This window comes from Orycteropus afer, unplaced genomic scaffold (assembly GCF_000298275.1).
Source record: "Orycteropus afer afer isolate SDZICR_OR568_19922 unplaced genomic scaffold, OryAfe1.0 scaffold00044, whole genome shotgun sequence".
Lineage (NCBI taxonomy): Eukaryota > Metazoa > Chordata > Mammalia > Tubulidentata > Orycteropodidae > Orycteropus > Orycteropus afer.
This window is the reverse complement of record NW_006921631.1, coordinates 14,860,613-14,880,658: the sequence shown is the minus strand read 5'-3', so window position 1 is coordinate 14,880,658 and position 20,046 is coordinate 14,860,613. Positions and strand designations below refer to the sequence as shown.

The 20,046-nt window shown below is 46.7% G+C and overlaps 2 protein-coding genes across 2 annotated transcripts in view; one reads left to right on the top strand and one right to left on the bottom strand.

Annotated features, from left to right (window-relative positions):
- LOC103194374 (carboxyl-terminal PDZ ligand of neuronal nitric oxide synthase protein) overlaps positions 1-14,496 on the top strand; it is a 560,749-nt gene extending 546,253 nt beyond the window's left edge. Inside the window, exons 11-12 of the mRNA XM_007937765.2 lie at positions 11,651-11,968; positions 13,986-14,496. Of these exons, the coding sequence (XP_007935956.2) occupies positions 11,651-11,968; positions 13,986-14,496 (829 nt within the window). The remainder of the gene's footprint in view (positions 1-11,650; positions 11,969-13,985) is intronic.
- SPATA46 (spermatogenesis associated 46) lies at positions 3,409-6,346 on the bottom strand. The gene is made up of 3 exons (XM_007937763.1): positions 6,244-6,346; positions 4,985-5,098; positions 3,409-3,935 (listed from the first exon to the last, which is right to left on the bottom strand). The coding sequence occupies exons 1-3, from the start codon at positions 6,344-6,346 to the stop codon at positions 3,409-3,411; spliced, it is 744 nt and encodes a 247-aa protein (XP_007935954.1).
- Positions 14,497-20,046: the final 5,550 nt, after the last annotated feature.

Genomic DNA, 20,046 nt, shown 5'->3' with positions numbered 1-20,046 from the left:
CCTCACTTCACCCCACTTTCCAAGCCAGGTGGCATCAGCTGTGTGACACATGGTTTCCAAGGGTGTGATGTTTAGAAAGAATTCACATGTTCCCTGAAGGAGGAAGGAAGAAGGTGCCCTCAATTGTGGCTTACAGTGATCAGCCTTGCAGAATGCAGGATTTCTACCTATACCAATAGTTCTTAGCCGGGGGCATGTTTGCTCCCAGGGGACATTCAGCAATGTCTGGAGATATTTTTGGTTGTTGCAACTTGGGGAGAATGCCACTGGCATCTAGTGGATGTTACTAAACATCCTGCAATGCACAGGATAATTTTCCTACTCCCACAAAGAATTATTCTGGCCCAAATTCCAATAGTGCTACTATTAAGAGACCTGTGGCATAGTACCTAAGGGATTTGACTGCTAACCAGAAGGCTGGTGGTTCAAACCCACCAGCTACTCCTTGGAAGGAAAGTTGGGCAATCTACTTCCACAGTGATACCACCTTGGAACCCAAGGAGGGGTCGCTATGAGTCAAAATGGACTTGACAACTGTGAGTTTTTGAGACTGTATCCATTTTTGCAGACCCCACCCCAGGTCTTTTCAAATTCCAAACATTACTGGAATGCTGTGAGCAGTAGAAGCAAGTTTTAAGTGCTTGAAAAAGTTCTATATCCAATTAATTTTCAAATACAGTATGACCAAAATCCTCAAGATTATAAATTTTCACTGATTCTCTGAGGCAAGTGTCTAATATATGTAGTTGGTCTGCATGGGCCAGTACTGGAAATACCCATACTGGGGGCAGAATAGCCTCTCCACACCCACTTGGGATAGAGTATGTTATCGCAGCACTACTCAGAAGAGGAGGCAGAATGCTGGTAAAGGAAGGAGTGCTAGAGAAATAAGGAGCTGCAGGATCTCACAGAGCCTACATTATGGAACCCAGAACACTTTGGCAGGAGCTGTTAGCTGTTTTAAAGGCAGAGTTCGTTAAGCCTGGTGTTGGCCAAGTACAGGTCAGAAGAGCAATTGGGAGAGTCAGATAAACCAGATTCACATGCCCTGTTTGCCTTTTCTGGCTGAGTGACCTGAACTGAGCCTTAGTCTTCTCTTCTGTAAGATGGAGATAACAAAAAGTTATTGTAAAGAGTAAATGAGTTTACATTTAAAAGTACCAAGCAGAGTACTTGTGGCAACTCAGGGTACAATACAGTTTACCTTTTAGTTAATTGGGGGTAGGCTGCATTGCTGGGATCAGTACAATCATTTTAAGGTACCTATTTGGTTTGGTTTGGTATTTAACTGCTAACCCGAAGGTTGGTGGTTCAAACCCACCAGCCACTCCATGGAAGGAAGACTGGGCAATCTGTAAAGATTTACTGCCTTAGAAACCCAGCAGGGGTCACTATGAGTTGGAATCGACTCGATGGCAGTGGGCTTTTTCTGCTGAGCTGCAGCTTCACTTAGAACTCTATGTTGAGATAGTTCCTGGGCTAATAATAACACAGTGTAGGCAGTTCTGTCCTTAGTAAGAAAACACGAAGCACTAAAATGTCAGGCAGTAACTGGTGTGTGCTGTGGCACTTGAGGTCTGACTCAAGTCAGGGACTCAGGGACTCAGGTCAGGGACTGACTGTCAGATTGTTTTCTCTCTGTTAATGTGTTCCGGGCCTGTGATCCAGATGCCTTGAAGGAGGGAGCATGGGTTGGGAGAGGATGCCAGTCAAGGTTAGGAGCTGATTCCTAGTTCTCCTCAGATGGTGGTTGGGACCATGAGTGGTCTCCTCCCTCACCCCTACCATCTACCCCTCCCTGTACTTGCTCATGAACCCCATCAAGGGACTGTTCAAGGAAGGCTTCCCCATCTACCTGTGTAAGGCCTGTGTGTGGTTGGCATTTCCATTCAGGAAAACAGTAGCTCAATGTGAGGGCTAAAAAGACTTGCCCAGAATCACTGTCTGCTTCCTCAGGGAAGTGGGCCCTAGGAGTGATATCAGGGCTGTCTGGAGACCACCCAGTGGGTGTCATGACTATCCTACAGGTTTTAGCCCCAGGCCCAGCTGAAGCCTGCCAGTCAAGCACATCACTGTCTCTGATTGGTTAGGGGTAGGGGTATGGATAGGGTGCAGAATGGGCATAGGACTGGGCATGTTCACACAGCATATGGTGGGATGGGATTTGAGCCCAGCCTGTCTTGCACTCTGTGGAAAATGAAAGAATTACAAGTAATATTTTAGCCACAAAATGATAAGTTGGAGAAGCTCTGCTGAACCTTAATGTGAAGCTTTAGGAAGAGTTCATATATAACACTGGAAGGGAAAGGGAGGATCCTCCACCCCACCTATGGGCCAACCAATGGGTAAGGCAGAAGACACAGAGAAGGGTGGTGTTCACAGTCCCTGAAAGGAAATGCTCCTCTGTGCTGAAAGGACCCACTGAGACATTGGGATGTGAGATGAGAGGTAAATAAGGCTAAAAAATAGGACCACTGAGCATTTAGCTCTCTTGTTTAACCACAAAATGTACAAAACATGCCCTCGCTGTATCTCTGATGCCCACGTACCTTCCTGGTGGAGCTGCTAGTGAGGTCAGGGATGTCTGCAGGCATATTACTTGATAATAGGAAGTAGTGTTTTCACATTAACCAGCCCATTTTGATAGGACTTGAAATGGCTGTATAAAGATGTCACCTGGATCAATAATACTTCTGCTCTGCTTCTGAAAGAGATGTCCCATGTAACTGAATGACCACAGTGTATGTGATAGGGATAAGTGGTTATATTCGCCACTTATGCGTAAGAATGTATTGCCCTCCCTGTTATGCTCCTCAGAAGATCTAAGAAGCCTTTCAAATTGGTCAGCGATTCTGCCATGGGAGACTTTCCCATGTAAAAAGGAGAGACATTCAGCCCCTTCTCTGTTCAGTGTGCATCCACCCCTGTGGACTGTGTGTGTAGACACCAACAAGAAGGCCAGGATCCTAGAGCCATGGTTCTCAACCTGGAGCTTCCTCAGAGTCAGCTGGAGGGCTGGGTAAAATACAGATTGCTGGCTCCTCCCCTAAAGTTTCGTATTCAGTAGGTCTGGGATGGAGCCTGAGAATTTCATTTCTGATAAGTTCTCAGATGATGGTGATGATGCTGGTCTGAGAACTTCACTCTGAGAACTATCATCTTCAGGTATTTCCTTTCTTTGAAAAAAAAAAGGAGAGCCAGGGAGGTGGGCCTGGCATTATGTTAGCAACTCTTCATGGAGGGGAGTGGGTATGGGAAGGACAGCAAGTGGTGCAGGGTGACCTCAGACTTGACAGAGGGCGGTGACTAACTTTCATTTATTGGCATCTCTTTAGAGACATAAATAGGCTTCATCCCCTGTTTACCTGAGGTGTCCACTAACAAAACGGCTGCTGCCACCCAGCAGGACTACTTGAAAGCTTGGCAACTACCTGAGGCAAGCCTGTCCCCCAGCCGAGCCTTTTGCTCCTTGCCCCAGAGGGTTTTGAGCTTCCGGTAGTACACCTTGCAACTGAAGCCCTCCTTGAAGCCCCCTTTGATGTGGCTCTTGAGTGAGTGCAGGGTGGGGTACATGCGGCAGCAGGCCGCACACTTGTAGCCATTCTGCTGGGCTGGATGCCACTTGGAAGCTGTTAGGATGTCCTGGGACGTGATGTAGTCCATGGAGTCCAGGCCATGCCTGGATTTCTTGGTGGCCTCTCGGGGGCTGGTATTCTCTGGGGAGGAGGAGGAGGAGCAGATACTCTCAGCTATGTCCTCGGGAAGGCAGCTGTCCCCCCTGCCCTCGTCCCGCTGCACCTCTGGGAAGCTGAAGGCTTCCAGGTGGCTCTCCTTATCTGAGCATACAAAGTAGCTGTAAGGGGAGAACCAGGGCCGGTAGATGGTGCAGTTCCGCCTCAGCTGCTCCCCTTTCTGGATGTCCCCCACAGTGTGTTCTGTAAAGGAAAGGTCTGGGTCTGAGCCTTTGGCCTCAGGCAGGGAGCATTGAGGCCTGGGGTGGCTGGAAGGTGTGGGGAGGAGCAGGAAGGCATGCTGGCAAGCAGTCAGCCATGACCTCTAGTTACCTCAGCCCCACCTTGGTTGGGAGTAGGTGAAAGACAGAGTGGAGAGAGCAGTCTACTACACTGGTTCTTGCTGCTTTCTTTTTCTATTGACATAAATGGCAGTTTCATCCCTGAACAATCACTAAGCCATAGTAGTTGTCAGGTCCTTCCCTCCCTGGGGAGTCTCTGGGTGGTACAAACATTTAACACACTTGATTGCTAACTGAAAGGTTAGAGGTTGGAGACCTGCCAGAGACACCTTGGACAAAAGGCCTGGTGATCTATTTTTGAGAAATCAGCCATTGAAAACACTGTGGAGTGCAGTTCTACTCTGACCCCATGGGGTTGCCATGAGTTTAAATCCACTCCATGGCAACTGGTTTGGTTCCTCCTTGAAGATTCCTTGCTTTCTGTTTCCTGTAAGGATGGACACAGACAAGTGGATCAGAGGACTGCTGGACAGTCCCTTTTTCCATCCTTGTTGTCTGTTGTTGTTGTTGTTATGTGCCATCGAGTCGGCCCCGACTCATAGCGACCCCTCCTTGGGTTTCCGAGGCAGTATCACTACGGAAGTAGGATTGCCCAACCTTCCTTCCGAGGAGTGGCTGGTGGGTTTGAACCGCCAGCCGTCTGGTTAGCAGGCAAGTGTCTTAGCCACTATGCTACCAGAGCTCCTTGTTGTCTAGTTGTGACCATTTTGCCTGCCTGCCTGCCCATCTTCCCTTAACAGCCCACTTGTGCAGAAACTGCTTCTATGTAGCAGCCTGAGAGACAGGAGAAGAGAAGCAAGAGGCCTCCACGGAGCCTGACTGGCCAGACAGGAGCCTGCAGGTGCAGATGCAGCACGTGCTGATCTGGCTTGCAAGCACCCTTCCCTTGAGGAGCAGCCCTGTCCGTGCCAGCTTGTTTTATGTGCCCGCCCAGAGTTGAGAAGGCCTCACCTGTTGAGAGAATCATGTTGTGCACCCCGTGCCGGAGAGGGCTGCTTTGGTACTGGGGTTGCAGGGCCTGAGCTGGGCTGGGTGCCTCAGCAGGTGTCACAGTCTTTGCGATGTCTGGATTACAGAAGAAACATTCTGGTGAGCTGAGCAAGATTGGCAGTCCTCTTTTTGGGATTCCCCAAGACATACCTAGAGGCTCAACCTCAGTACTTCAAGGCATCTCAAAGCCAAAGAAAAACAGTGACCTCTCTTGTACCCAGATAAGCATCCTGGAAAATTCTAAATGGGGCCAGGCAGGATCCTCTCCAAAGGGGAATTTAGGACATGGTCAAGATGATACCTCTCTGCCTGATCCACCTGTCACCTGAGCCTCCCACAACTCACCACATGGGTGACTTCACTCTGTTTCAGGCCCTTGAGTGACCTGGGACCCAGGGTTTAGTGGGGGTGCTCTGGTCGTTGGCTGCATTTATTACATGGTCCCTTTGAGGATAAGAAGCTTGCTTCTCTAATTGAAACATCTCACAGCCACAGTCAGAAAGGATTCAGGTGGACCCTAGCCTGCCACACCCTGGAGTGTCTGCTAATGCTTGGATAAAAGGAGATCTGCTTCAGATCCTACAGTAGTAGCTGTGTTCAGTTTGTAAGATTTATAAATGTGATGTGTAGAGGCAAGTAGATGGAGGAGAACTGCTCCACGGAGCAGTATTCCTCAAACAGTAGTGTTCAGAGGAGTCACCTGGGGATCTTGTTTCAAATACAGATTCTGATTTATTGAGTCTGGGGTCTGGATTGGGCCTGAGATTCTGCATTTCTAATAAACTCCCAAATGCTGCAGATGTTGCAGGTCCACAGACCATACTTTGAATAGCAAGTCCTTAGAGCACCCATCTTCACTCCATACTGTCTCCTCAATGACCCTGCCTCTCACATTCCTTCTGATGATTTGATATGTCTAGATCTCCAGCTTGTCAAAACAGCTGAAACTAACACATATTCTTTACATGGCTGCCACCTTGAGATCTTATGCTACAGAAACTTGGACAACTAATGTTTCCCCCATTCTTTCCTTGCCAGAAATTAATAGACAGCAACAACTACTTATCACAAATGCAGTCATTTGAAAAATTATTGTCCCCTCCTGTATAATTTGACTTTCTCACTAATCATGGTCTTATCACATGATTTAGTTGAGTACTCAGTTACAAACTTTAAGAACAAACCACATCTTTGTGGCCCCTAGTGGCACCAGAGTTTACCTGGTAAGCTTGTGGCACGGGAGGATATAATGTAAGGAAAAGTGCTCATGGCCAAGGAAGAGATGCGTGGCCCAGAAATGCTGAGGAGTGAGAAGTTCTCCATAGTCTGACTACCGTAGGGTATGAAGAGCACACATCTGCTCCCAAAGAGGCTGGCTGGGTTGTCCAGACGATAAAACATTCTGAGCACAGTTGACATCACAAGGAGATCACATGATTCCACTCACCAGCTAGGTCACCCCCTTTAAAAGATGGATGGAGTCTATCATAAGACAGGAGTAACTAAAACACTTTCTAGATTTTTTGACTGGTTATTCCTTAGTGGCCTGACCTAATTGAGAATACCCAGGGAGAAGGAAGACTACCGTAGAGGTAGTTTAGTGATTTTCCCTGTTTGCCCACCTTTTATCTTTCTGTGTGGTCCCTGCCATCACCCCCCAACTCAAACCTCTCCAAATGACCCTCTTGCTTTTCTTCTTTCCTCTCTGCCTAACCCCTACTACCAAATAATTTTTATTATTTTACCTCAATTTTTGGTTTGGGGTGTATTTTTTCGTTTTCTTTGGAAGCAAAGTTGCAAAAATAAAATAAGTACAAGGAACATCTGTATACCCTGTATCTATATTTACCTACTGTTAACATTTTACCCCATCTGTTTTATTAGTTTGTTCTGTGTCCATATATATAGCCATAATTGATTTTTTCTGAACTATTTCAGAATAAAGTAAGTTAACAAATATCATGACCCGTTACACTTAAATACTTCAATGGTATTTCCTAAGAATGGATAATCAGATATTGTTTGAAATGGTCAGTGTTGTTTGTTTTGGGGAAGTAACTAAACAATGAGAAGCTTAATACTATTTTGCTCAACGTAAGTTAAGGTTGGTGTGCTGGTGAGACTGTGGATCCAAGAGAAGCAGGAGTTGCCTTTATCTTTTGCCTCACTTTTATCATTTACCACAACCTAGCACACTAGTGGGATGTGGAGTATGGGTAGAAGATGATTGTGATACCTTGGAGATAAGTTGAAAGCAGCCTGTTCTATATCACCTGACAGTGGTCTCAATCTATGCTGAATGGGGAAGATGCTGCATACTCTGAGTGGGGTGGAGTATGTGTGAGTGTGAATGTGCATCTCCTTCTACACAAAACAGCCCACAGTTGTCTTCCTGTCTACATTTACTCCTAGAACTTAAGCATCTGGAAGACAATGTGGAGAACATGATTTCCCTTGTACTCTTGCCTCATATCCTGGTGTCTTAGTTATCTAGTGCTACTATAACAGAAGTACCACACGTGGGTGGCTTTAACAGACAGGAATTTATTCTCACAGTTGTTGTGTTGTTGTTATGTGCCGTCAAGTCTGACTGACTCATAGTGACCCCTCCTTGGGTTTCCGAGGTGGTATCACTACGGAAGTGGATTGCCCAACCTTCCTTCCCAGGAGTGGCTGGTGGGTTTGAACCGCAGGTGCCAGCTTTCTGTTAGCTCTGGAGGAAGGTTCTTGTCTCTTTTGAGCTTCTACTCCTGGATGATCATCATGTAGCTTGGCATCTCTGTTTCTCCATCTCTTCTTGCTCGATTGTTTATTCTCTTTTATGTTTCAGAAGAGATTGACTTAAGATACACCCTGCACTAATACATTCTCATTAACATAACAAAGAAAACCCATCCCCAAATGGGATTATAACCACAGGCACAGAGGTTAGGATTTTCAACACACATTTTTGAGGGACACAATTCAATGCACAACATCTGGTTTGGAACATTAGAACAAGTTGGGATGCAAATTGAAGCTGTATGCTTTGGTGACTTTAAGGGTATGGGCACTGTCATTTGGGGCAGCATGGTGCAGACAAAAACCATGGATCTGGAACTCAGTGTATGTGAGTTCTAATCCCCACTCTGCCATTACCTCCCTGTATATTAGTGGGCAAACCTCTCTGCTACTTGGTTTTTCCATTTTGTTTATGTAGACAATTAGAGTGGATGAACATCTTCCTACACTTCAACCTAGTGATTTACATGTAACAAACTAGCACAGTCATGAGTGATGCTGAGTGACTCCAGAGAACTTAGAATTTCATTCTGCCTTGACCCATCCCATTTGTCCCACTGATGACAAGGAACTTCATATGTATTTAATGTGAAGAGGGTTCAAGTTACTGGGAAAAAAAAGGGAGGCTAAATCTTTCAGTGCCTGTTTATAGTTTTTAAAACACATCTGTTTTGGTTTCATTATTGAAAAGTTTGTGAGAATCTGCTGTTTCCAGAGTTTTTTATACTCCTAGTAATTGGAGGTGCTGTATCCTTTTGGTATGTTGTTGCTGGTGGCCCAGGCAGGAGGTGACTCTCTCATAGTGTTGGTCACTACATAAAATGTGTCTCTTTCTCGTTTGTTTTCCACCTGCTTTCCGAGCCCCTTTCTCAGTCAGGTAAGATACCCTCTTTCCTGTGGGTGAATTATGTCCCAGATGCTCCCCTCTGCTTGATATGTGCATGTTGGGGCTGCTGCTGGGAGGGGCACCCCATCTGGGTCCAGTCATTTTTCTCTCCTCCATCATCATCATTTTCTGAACCACTAAAAGCCTCTAGTCCTAAAGAAGGGGAAGGGGAAGGGGATAGAGTTTGGGGTCATTACTGCCCAAACAGGAAATGGGCTCATTATGTATCCCTGGAATTTAGGGGTGAAAGAAGCCCCAGCCAGAGTCCCACTTTGGGAAGAAGGGCAGTTTCTCCTGGCTTGAACTCAATAGCCCCTAGGGACCACTCCTATAGGGAAGTTTTTAGAGTAACTTTTGTAAATGATAGAAAACAAACAAAAAAACACTTGAGAACAGTTTCTCTAAAATGCCATCCCATCATATAGTCGATTTTAAGCATTCATATAAAAGTCAATCCAATTAAACTCACTTAGTAAATGCTTGCAAGGACCCTTGCTAGCTATTTTAAGAGATAAAAAGCACTTTGAGAGGTACGTGTCATTTTACTATATCAAGCAAGGTTAGTTTACCAGAAAGATTTAGAGAATTGTATAAGAAGTTTATAATGGACTATGTTTTAATTAATTAAGAATTTGGTGTATTTTATAGACTAAGTTCTGAAGGCTAGAGAGCAGGAAGTACTCCTCAGAAGGAAGATGAGGCAATCTACTTCCATGGTGATACTGCCTCAGAAACCCAAGGAGGGGTCACTATGAGTCGGTCCAACTCGACGGCACGTAACAACAACAATCTAAAAGTTGTTTGTTAGACTGTGTTTTAATAATGATAATGAAACAAACAAAAAGAATAAAAAATAATAATGATAATAATAATAGGGGCCCATAATCTATAAATCACTTTGACAGATGGTTTTGGTACTTTTAAAAATGAGCGTGTCTACTCTGAGCATTACTTTAAACCATTAAGGAAATCACGACATAAATATCTAAGCCAGGAAATGATATTTGTCTTCCCCAATGTACTTCTCTGGGACATATGCCATGGTACCATGGCGACCTGAGTACTTTCTGGATTGAGGGGAAATAGTTACTTTCCAAGAACTCCTCTGCTAGTTTGAAAGTTTGAGGATTGAAGAAGAATGAGGTGAAGGTGGAGTGTGATAGGTATATTATCTAAAAGTATAATGGCGAGGCAAGATACACTGTTAAGTGAGTAATCAAGAGTTGATGGCTCTGTTGTGAGACTGGGTGGGAACTCCCGCTCATGTGGTGCATCTTTATCTGTGAGCCCAGCACAATTTAAATCAACCAGCCCAGCTCCTCCTATTCCAAAGGTGCTCTCACCTGAGTTCCTTGACAATCTCTCCTGTCATGGTGCTTGTGCCTGCTCATGGGTTCCGGGCAATTACAGAGGTGAAGACCATGGAACTCATTCACAGGGAGAGCTCTCCACTCCCCTTTCCACAGCTTCCTCCTTTCCACCCAAAGACGCTTGGAATGTGACTATCTATATAGCTAAGCTATTTCTGCTGAAACCACAATAAAGAGAAATGCTACTCCTGGCCCCAGGACTCAGCAGTGCAATGCAGAGGGAACAGCTTTATGCAAAAGTGACAGAAGAGAAAGTACACCCTAACCTCACGTACTTTTAGAAAGGCGTGGGGAGAGTAGAAACTTAGCAGAGGTATTGACAAGGAGAGGAGCCCAGTGACCAAATGTCCTCTTCTCCAAGATGGAAATAACATCTGGGGTAGTTAGTAAGGACAGAAATCTCAGGTCTAGTTCCAAGGTGCTAGAGTGGGTCTGGCTACATTGAGGACTGAGCTGGATCATCAGGTGGGGAAAGGATGTCCCCGTGCTACTGTGGGGCAGCATAGCTAGAGCTCCAAGCCCAGACCCAAGCCATTCCAACAACAAACCTTGGAGCTACCTTCTTGCACTCCACAATTTTCCATCTGCAAAATGGGTTTGGCAGTTCAACTCAAGATATTTATTGAAGTCCAAATGTGTACCAGACTCTGGCCTCTGCCCTGTAAATGTTTGCAACCAATTGGGTCTGCACCAACTTTAACTTTTGAGCTAAAGAGAGACCCCTGAGAGAAGGACTGTCTATGAGACATATTTAGGCAGCTCTTCCATGGTCTAAGGAAGGGCACAGTAGTGGAAAGAGCCCTGAACTTGGATTGAAAGTTATTGTTAATGAGTTGTATGACCTCTGGCGCAACAGTTAATTATCCTGAGATCCAAGTTCCTCGTCTGTAAATAGATAGCTTACCGTGCCCACCTCACTAGTTTTTGAGGATTAAGTGAGCTGTGGTTTGTCAAGATGCTCCTACTTCACTGGCATCAGGTGTTATCCATTTGGTGTGAACTGAATCTGAACCTCTGCATGCAGCTAGCTCCATTCTCCCGAGTTCCACCTAAGGGGAAGTGAGCAACTGCTGACCGATTTCCCATGGAGAAATGTGCTCCGCGGGTGGCTGTTTGCTGGGGATCTCCCAACCCCAAGCCTCATACTTGCCATCCCTCAACCAGCATCTGTCCCAGTGCCTAACTCACAGAGCACAGCTTGACACATGCTCACAGCGATGTAAAAATATCCTATTGCATCACTTCATTCTCATTTTTTCTTTACATCAAAGGACCCAGTGACCCCAAGGTAAAGGAGTCAAGCAGGCAGGTTTCAAGGGATAAGTTAGCTTTGCTATGGGTAGGGTTAGTGACTGATTAACTTGAGAGGGGCAGAACTGGAATTGCTGGTCCCCTGTCCTATCAAGAAAAGTGGGTTGGGAGTGTTCAAGAGTGTTTTTGCTGGCCTGCTCTCGAATATTTCCAAAGCCTTGTGAAGTTACACATTTTGAATGCAATGTAAGAGAAGCAGAGGGATATGGTTGAAGGTCTCTCTCACCCTCTACTCATCCATTTCTCCATCTGTCCTTCTTTGTCCATAGTTGACCACAGCATGTTTGAGAATTTGAACACAGCACTCACTCCAAAGCTACAGCCAAGCCGCTCCTTTCCCCACTTGTCCAGGTCTGCGGCCCCCAGCTCCACCACCCTGGGGCCTGTGGAGCCTGGTGGGCCAGGACTCTGGGTGGGCAGCAGCCAGCACCTCAAGAACCTGGGCAAAGCTATGGGGGCCAAGGTGAATGACTTCCTGCGGAGGAAAGAGCCCTCAAGCCTTGGTGGCGTGGGCGTGATGGAGATCAACAAGACTGCGGGAGCCGAACTGGCACATGGGATTGATGTGGCATCCGGGGCCTGGCTGGAGGATGAGCGGTGAGTGCACATACCCCCTCAGTATTCCTGCATCTCTTCTGAGGTACCTCTGTTGAAGGTCTCCAGGGAAGGGCAACCCAGATGAAGGGGTGTATAATTGCCATGTGAAGAACAGGTGAAGGAATAAATGATATTCACAGGCACTAGCTTCAACCTCCATAACCACAGCTGATGTTTACTGTGCCTCTATCATGTCCTTAGCACTGTGCTACATGCTTCAGTTGCATTATTTTACCTAGTCCTTTCAATATCCCTGTGATATAGAGTATGTTATTTCTACTTTGCAGATGACTCAAGTTCAGAGAGGTGAAGTGAGTGGCTGAAGGTCATAAAGTTAGTAATGGGCAGAGCTGATTTTGAACCTAGGTTTGTTTTGGAGTTGGTGCCTCAAACCCAGGACTGGTTGTGGAAGAAAGATAAGCCTTGTTCTGTTGGCCCAGGGTATAAACCTGAATCAGAGGGTGAATCTGGAAGGAGGCCAGTTTTAGCCCAATGTAAGGAGCTGCTTCCTAGGATTTAGAGCTGCTAAAAGGCAGGATCATTGGGAGGAAATGAGTCTTCTGGCCATAGGCCTGTTTGAGAGGGTCATTGTAGGTGTGGAAGAAATCCCACAGTAAGCAGTAGGATCCATGTGGGAGGTTGGACTTGCTCCCTTTTGACATGCTGGCATTGGTGATTCTGACCCTTATCTGTCAGCAGGAACCCAAGCCAGAAAATCACACATTCCCTTTAGAAATTATGCCATGATTAAGGGAGAAAGGTGGGGAATAAGGAAGAAATTCTGCACTGTAAGACACACTATCTATCATAAACATAATTTGTAGGACCCTTTAAACCATCTATATGTTATAGTCTACAGCCCTAACGTTTTCAGAAGCAACCTTGGTAGTGCAATAGCACGTGGCTGCTGAGCAAAAGGTTGGCAGTTCAAACCCACCAGCTACTCCATGTGGTGACCTGCTCTCATAAAATCACAGCCTAGGAAACGCTGTGGGGCAGGTCTGCTCTGTTCTATAGTCACTAAGAGTCAGAATGGACTTGATGGCATACAACATCAACAAAGTGACTTTCAAAGAGATGAGTTCCAGATGCTTAGAATAAAGCAGTATTGTGCCCAGGATCATTGAGCTGTAACATAGAAATGATCATTGCCAGTATGGATCCTTTGGCTTCAGGAGCTTCCTAGGCAGAAACAACAGAACGAGGTGATGTTTCTAAATGCAGAGCCTACTGGGCTTCTCACTGTTAACCCTGCAGGCAGCTGCCCCCTCTTAGTGCTGTAAAGACTGGCGTGATTTATGGAGCTAGGCTACACCAGCCAGTAACAATGAAACTCTTTAGTTTACAGCCCATAGCTTCAGTTAGATCTTCAGGCTGCCACAGCAGTGCTGTCCATCATGGCATTGTTCCAGAATTACTTAGAGACTTTAAAAATACAGATGCCTGGTTCTCACCCAGATCTATTGAGTCAGCATCACCAGGAGTCATCCAGAAGCTCCCCAGTTAGATTTTGATGCACAGCCGCACCCAAGAACCACTGTATTAGCTTGTTGGTAGCAGCCAGCCTGTGTCTGTCAGAACCTATGGGATCCAAGGCTAGTGAGAGATTTGAGAGAGAACCTTGGTGGACTGCACTTCTTTTCTTCCATCTCATACCTACAGATCCTTTCCAGGCCTTGTTTAAAATATCTGTTGTTTCTGAGATGGTAGTGTTCTATTATTATGCTTATTGCATAGGTTCTGGTACTCTGTAGAAATGCCTTCCCCAAAGGCACACCCATGTTTCTGATATGACACAGTGGTTTTTATCCTGTCTCCCATGAACACTGAGCGAGGATGTAAAAGGCCAACAGCCAGTTATTAAGGTAAGTTGCTAAGACCTACACACTAAACGAGAATGGTTTCAGTACTTGTTGGATGGGCAAATTGAAAGTGGAATTGGAAAACCAGGAGTGCAAGGTGGACAGGTGTCTCACCATCCTTAAAGCATGTATGCTTATTGTCATCAACCTTACAGGTCAACATTGCAAGAAGCATTCCCACGACTGGATCCTCCACCACCCATAGCCAAGAAGCGGACTCCTCGGGCCCTGAAGACCACCCAAGATATGCTGATTTCATCGCAGCCTGTCCTGAGTAATCTGGAGTGTGGGACAGAGCCATCACTTGGGCAGTCCCAAGACTCCCCTCCCACTGCACTTGCTCTAAGCGAGCCTGTCTCAGCAGACATGTCCCACCCAGAGGCCACTATGGAAATGGCAGAGAAGGGCGAGGCCCTGCCCAATGGAGAGGTTTCCCTGTCAGTACCTGATCTAATCCACAAGGACAGCCAGGGTGAATCCAAGCTGAAGATGACTGAGCAGAGAAGGGCCTCCTCCCCTGGCCTCATGGAGAGAAATGGCCTCAAACTCAGCATGAGCCCCATCAACCTGCCTGGGCCCCCAGAGGATGGCAGCCCCTCTCCTCGAGCACGGATCTCCAGCCTTGACAATGAAGGCCCTCACCCAGACCTGTTGTCCTTCGAGTAGAGCCTTTTCTCTTCCCTGTTAACCACCACTCCCCTCTCCTCTGCTTCCTTCTCCGCTGTGCACACAGCCCTTCTCCCAGCTCTGATGGGCCCTTTATCTTTCTTGCAGAGAGCAGGTTCTCCCATCACAGGGGATGTTATGAAGCCAGAGCCCTAGCTAAAGAGCCAGTGAAATGGCAAAAGGACTCAAGTGCTATTCTGATGGACTTGGATACCATCCCTGATCCTGATTTTCCATAAGCTTCTCTGGGTGCTGGATGCTGCCCTTGGTATTAGAGCTCCTCTCTTCCCAAGCTTGTCCTGGTTTCCGGGTGAATTGCAGGATCACTTGCCCAGGATTATGGATCTTGCAGGAATTCCCTTTGCCTGTCTCCTATATGCTGCCTACTCCTCTACTCTCTTCCCTGCTAGTCTCCCCTTCCTTCCCTTTCCTCCTTGGTGGCCCAGAGGCTCCCTGCCTGGGATGAATTGAGCTGGATGAGGAATGATGGGTTAGGTTTGATGATGGGCCGTGACCTGAAAGCTACACCCCTGACCTCAGCCATGGCTCCTCTTGATCCAAATACAGCATAAGTCCCTGGAGGCCAACTTGCCTTTCCTGGTGGATGGTGTCCAGAGGAGATGCTTACCAGGCCTGAGACCCAGAAGCAGCCTTGTCCCCTAAGATTGTCTAGGTGTTTCCCCTCTATTTAGATGTGGAACACAAAGTCAGCGCTCCCTGGGAACACAGCATGGAGCCTGCCACTGAGGGTGCCTCCCCAGCCCTGCCTGTGTGGGAGAGGCACTTGGGAAAGGCATGCTGTCAGCTATGCCTGAGCTCCTACACAGACACAAAGAGCAGGGCTTCCCTTGCTGCGTGAAGACAGGGTTAGGCAGGCCCCAGCAGCAGAAGTGGAGAATGATCTGGTTTTATTTTGGGTGAGGGCCCAGGAACTTGGGGGTGGTTTTGGCACTCAGGGAGCTGATCCTAATAGAACCCACAGCAGAAGTAGTGGAGAAAGAAGTGAAGACAGGATGAGAGATGAGCAGCTGCTGGGAATCAGAGCAACTTTTCAGCCTCTCACCCTTCTCTTTCCCCTAGCCTGAAATGATGCATTTCCAGGGGCTGGGCTTGGTGAGAATGAGAGCCAGGGAAGAGCCTGGCAGAGATTGGAAAGTTAAGAACTGTGGAGGTAATCCACTTTTAATTAAGCATGGAGTGCTTTGCTCTTGTGAGTTTCCCTGTACCTCCCTGGAGGAGCCTCTGGCCTGCCTTTCCCTATCCTTAATGCCATATAGTCCCCTCTCTGCTCCTGCCTTCAAGATCCATGTAAGGAACTGACACAGTTCATCCACCTATTACTGGTGGCTACCCTCCTGGGTTAACCTGTTTTTGTCTTCCTGTCTCTAAGCAGAGGTCCTGTCATGCTGTCTTCCTGTGGCCAGGAGACCCTGTGGGGGGGTGACCCTTACTCGAGCCTTTGCAGCAAGAAGAGAACATCCCCTTTCTTGAACAAGGTGACCAGTTCCCTAACAGAAAGCTGGGAAAACATACCTAGTCAGGACAGGCTGTTTGACAGTCCTCTTCCTGTGATTCCTGGTACCTCCTCTTTCCTATTCATTCTTTGCCTTTCCCATCCAAGGTCCCAGAGCTCACTTGCCAGTTCATCTCATCGCAAGCTTCTGCTACCCTGCCACCACCTCTGCAATACAGGATATCCAAGCTAACTCCTCTAGAACCAGGAACCACACAGGATCCACTAGAGTGTGAGCTGTCCTTCACACATTCTTGCTTCTGTAGATGTGTGACCTTCCACAGTCCTCCTGTTCCTTTTCTTCTACTGTGTCTTCCATTGCTCAGGAGCAATGCTTAACCCCGGAAGCAATACTTAACCCCATACTCAAAACAAAGCTTTGCCTCCCCTTCCCCATGAGGATCTGTACTCATGCCAAGCCATGGCAGCAGGCCCTGGTGAAGTGATTAGGAGTGTTATTGGATATGTGCATCCTACTTTACTCCAAGAACATCACAGGATGTTTTCTGACCATTAGGTCAGAGAAGTTCTCAGGCTAACATTTTGGGTCCTGTGAATTTTCCCAGAATGGTTTGAGATTTCACACAAAACACACCAAGGTATGAGTGGTGGTCATTGCTATTATTAGTTGCCTTCAAGTTGACCCCCAACTCATGGCAACCCCATGCACAACAGAAGAAAACGATGCCCAGTCCTGTGCCATCCCCATGATGGATTGCCAGTTGAGGTGAGGGTAAAGCACCAAAATACATATTCTGGGAGTCAGTCCATCTGATCTGAGCTTTCCATACCAAAAGCTCTGTTTGCTTCTTTGGAAGCTTAGCAGGCACCAGCCAAACTTTGCAGGTCTGGACTACTTACGTACCCTGTAATCCACTCTACCCCCAACCTCTGGTGGAATCCTGGCCCTCAGACAGTATCAGCAAAGAGATCCTTCCAAGTTGTCCCAGGACCACTGCCAGGGTGATTGCAGAGTTCTTTAGATTTGTGTCAGATACCCAGATACCGAATAGGAGGCCTGGGGCCCTGCTCAATCTTGCTTCTCTGATCTCACACCTCAGCCATTGCCCCATTCAGCTCTCTGAGGATGAAATCTGGTCCTAGATGCTGTAGCTATGGCTGGTGCTAGGAAGCCAAGTGCTGCCCAAATCCCAGCAGGAGCAATCACTTCTAATCATTCCTGCTGAGGGTCTGGGTTCAGACCAACTCTCCTTTGTAAATCCCCACCTACTTTTCTGGGTCCCTCTCAATAGCCTGATCTTCCTGTTGGCAGTTTGGCAACCACACCCACAACTCCCTCTAGTCTGGCTTCTCTGTGAACAGTGCCTTTGAGTAGTCCAGTCTATGCAGGGGCTGGGTAATGAGGAAGAATGAAGGACCTATCTGTCTCCATCTAAGGAAGCTGGGGCCACAAGAGTCTTTTCTCTCCCAGTTACTCCCTCAGCTTCAACCCTATCCCCGTACTCAGCACATAGCTTTACCCTGATAGATCACAAGGTGAGCTTCTAGTATCTGGCAGGAGGATAATGTATTCCCTGCACAGAGAGAAATATATCTGTGAATGTGTTGTATGTGAATGATATGAAGACAGACATGAAATACACTGATTATTAAAGAACAAGGAGGCTGGCCCCAGTTTTGGGGGGAGAAAGAAGATTACAGATGTATTCTGAGTATTTTCTAGAGATTTTATATTTATATTTTTAGTAATTTTCTGGTAGAAGGAAATTGCAAAATAAAATGATTTGGTTTGGTTTGGTTGGTTTGGTTTGTTTTCTTCTCATGACTGATGAGGAGTAGTTGGTTTTCTTGTCTGGTGATGAGCACTGCCATTTTGTTCTTGTGAGCCTGGGAGAGGAAAATGTAGGAGATAGGAACTTGAGGAGGATGGGAGCTACTGCCAAACCTCCAGCGAAAGACCCTTGGGTATAAACAATCTTTCAGGATATGGTAATTGTGAAGCCACTTCTTCCAGTCCTGACCTATCACCCTTTCAGGGACATCAGGCAGGTGCACACAGTTAGGATCCTCCAGTGTGAATGCAAGTGACCATGGGATCATCTTGCAAGCCAGTGGCCTAGGATGCATAGCTCTCTTCCACCAAGCCCTCTTTCACCAAGTTGGGGATGTGTGTGTGCATACATTCTTCTGAGAGGTACAGAGCTTCTGTCACAGTCTCAGAAGGTGTCATCACCAGTCAATCTCATTAAATTACCTAGAGCTGCTGAATTAGGTACTTCCCCTGCAGTTGCTCTCATGGGCCTTCTCCCTGAGACTGGGCCGACCTTGATGCCCACTGGTTGAGAGAATGTACCTTGCCAGGAGAGCTTGCCTGAAGCTCCTTTGCCCCATTGCTGCACCCGGACCAATGTCTGATCCAGGGACTCAGAGAAAGCACACAGCCAATAATTGGCCAGGGCTTTAAGTTCCTTAGGAACTCTGGTGGCCTAGTGCCTAAGGCATTTGACTGCTAACCAGAAGGCTGGCAGTTCAAACCCACTGGCCACTCCTTAGAAGAAAGAAAGACTGGACAATCTACTTCCATAGAGATATCACCTCAGAAACCCAAGAAGGGGTCACTATGAGTCAGAAATGACTCGATGGCAGTGTTTTTTTTGTTTGTTTTGTATTTTTTTAACTTCCTTAAAAGGAAGAAAGTGGGAAAGAGAAAGAAGGGATAAGTTAGTCTGCTCACAGAAGCCACTACATTTCCAAAGTGAGAGGGATGGGGCCTTTCTGCCCATCCCTCTTCATTTGCCCCCAAGGAGTTGGGTTCTACATTCGGCACACAGGGATTTCCTGGATCCATATCAGATGTGTCTCAGGAATGAGGTAAGTCTCTGGCTGTTTCTGTATCTAATTCCACCCCCACACTTGATTTCTCAGACTAGGTACAAGAAGGGAACAACTGGGCTCTCAGATTGCCCACATTCTTAGCAGTAGGGTGCAGCATATTATTCTGAGAAGGCAAAAGTAACACAAAAACTAATCCAGCGTATTCCGTGCATGGGAAAAAGGCATTGAAAATACTTCAATTGCAACTTTTTTCTCTAAGCCTATGCTCCAGTGACTATTCTTTAGGAGACCTCTCCCATTGGATGGCTTCAGGATCTGCCACTACAGTCATTCAGGTGTGAAATGGTGCCTTTAATACGCTTTTCTTTCCTACTGTTATGCAAAGTAGTTATTTTGGGTAAGATAAAGTCTGAAAACTTGTAGTGTAAAAATGAAAAATTTGAGGAAATTTTTCAGCGTGAAAATGGATGTGCATATGATGTTTTTCAGTGTTGTGCTCTAAGTTGAGCCATTGTTCTGGGTGCTTGAATACAAAGATGCAGTTATTCAAATAACATATCCACCCTCCTACCTTGAGTGGCACAATGAATAAGGAAGACCAAAGAAGAGTTGATGCTTTTAAATTGTGGTGTTGGTGAGGAATACTTACTTAAAATACCATGGACTGTCAGAAGAATGAACAAATCTGTCTTGGAAGAAGTATAAAGTTGGAATGCTCTGTAGAAGCAAGAATGGCTAGACTTTACCTCACCTACTTTGTTCAGGGACCAGTCCCTGAAGAAAGACATCATGGTTGGTAAAGTACAGGGCCAGCAAAGCAGGGGAAGACCCTCAAAGATATGAATTGGCACAGTGGCTATGACGATGGGCTCAGGCATAGCAAGGATTGTGAGGGTGGTGTAGGTCCAGGCTGTGTTTTGTTTGGAGCTGACTCAACAGCACCTAACAACACCACCACCATGAGCTAGGGGGTACCTGGGTGGTGCAAATGGTTAATGTTCTTGCTACTAACAAGTGAGGAGAGACAACTCAGGGACACCCAAAGCAGCAGGCCAGAAGGGCAGGAGAAAGGGGATTAAAAGCCAGGAAGCCAGAGACAAGAGCAATCAGCCAAAGGGATTAGTGAGGAGAGGAAACTCGGGCCCGCCCAAAGCAGCAGGACGGGAAAGCAGGAGAAAGGGGATAAAAGCCAGGAACCCGGACAGAAGAGCAGTAAGCCCCAGGGATACAGGTGAGGAGAG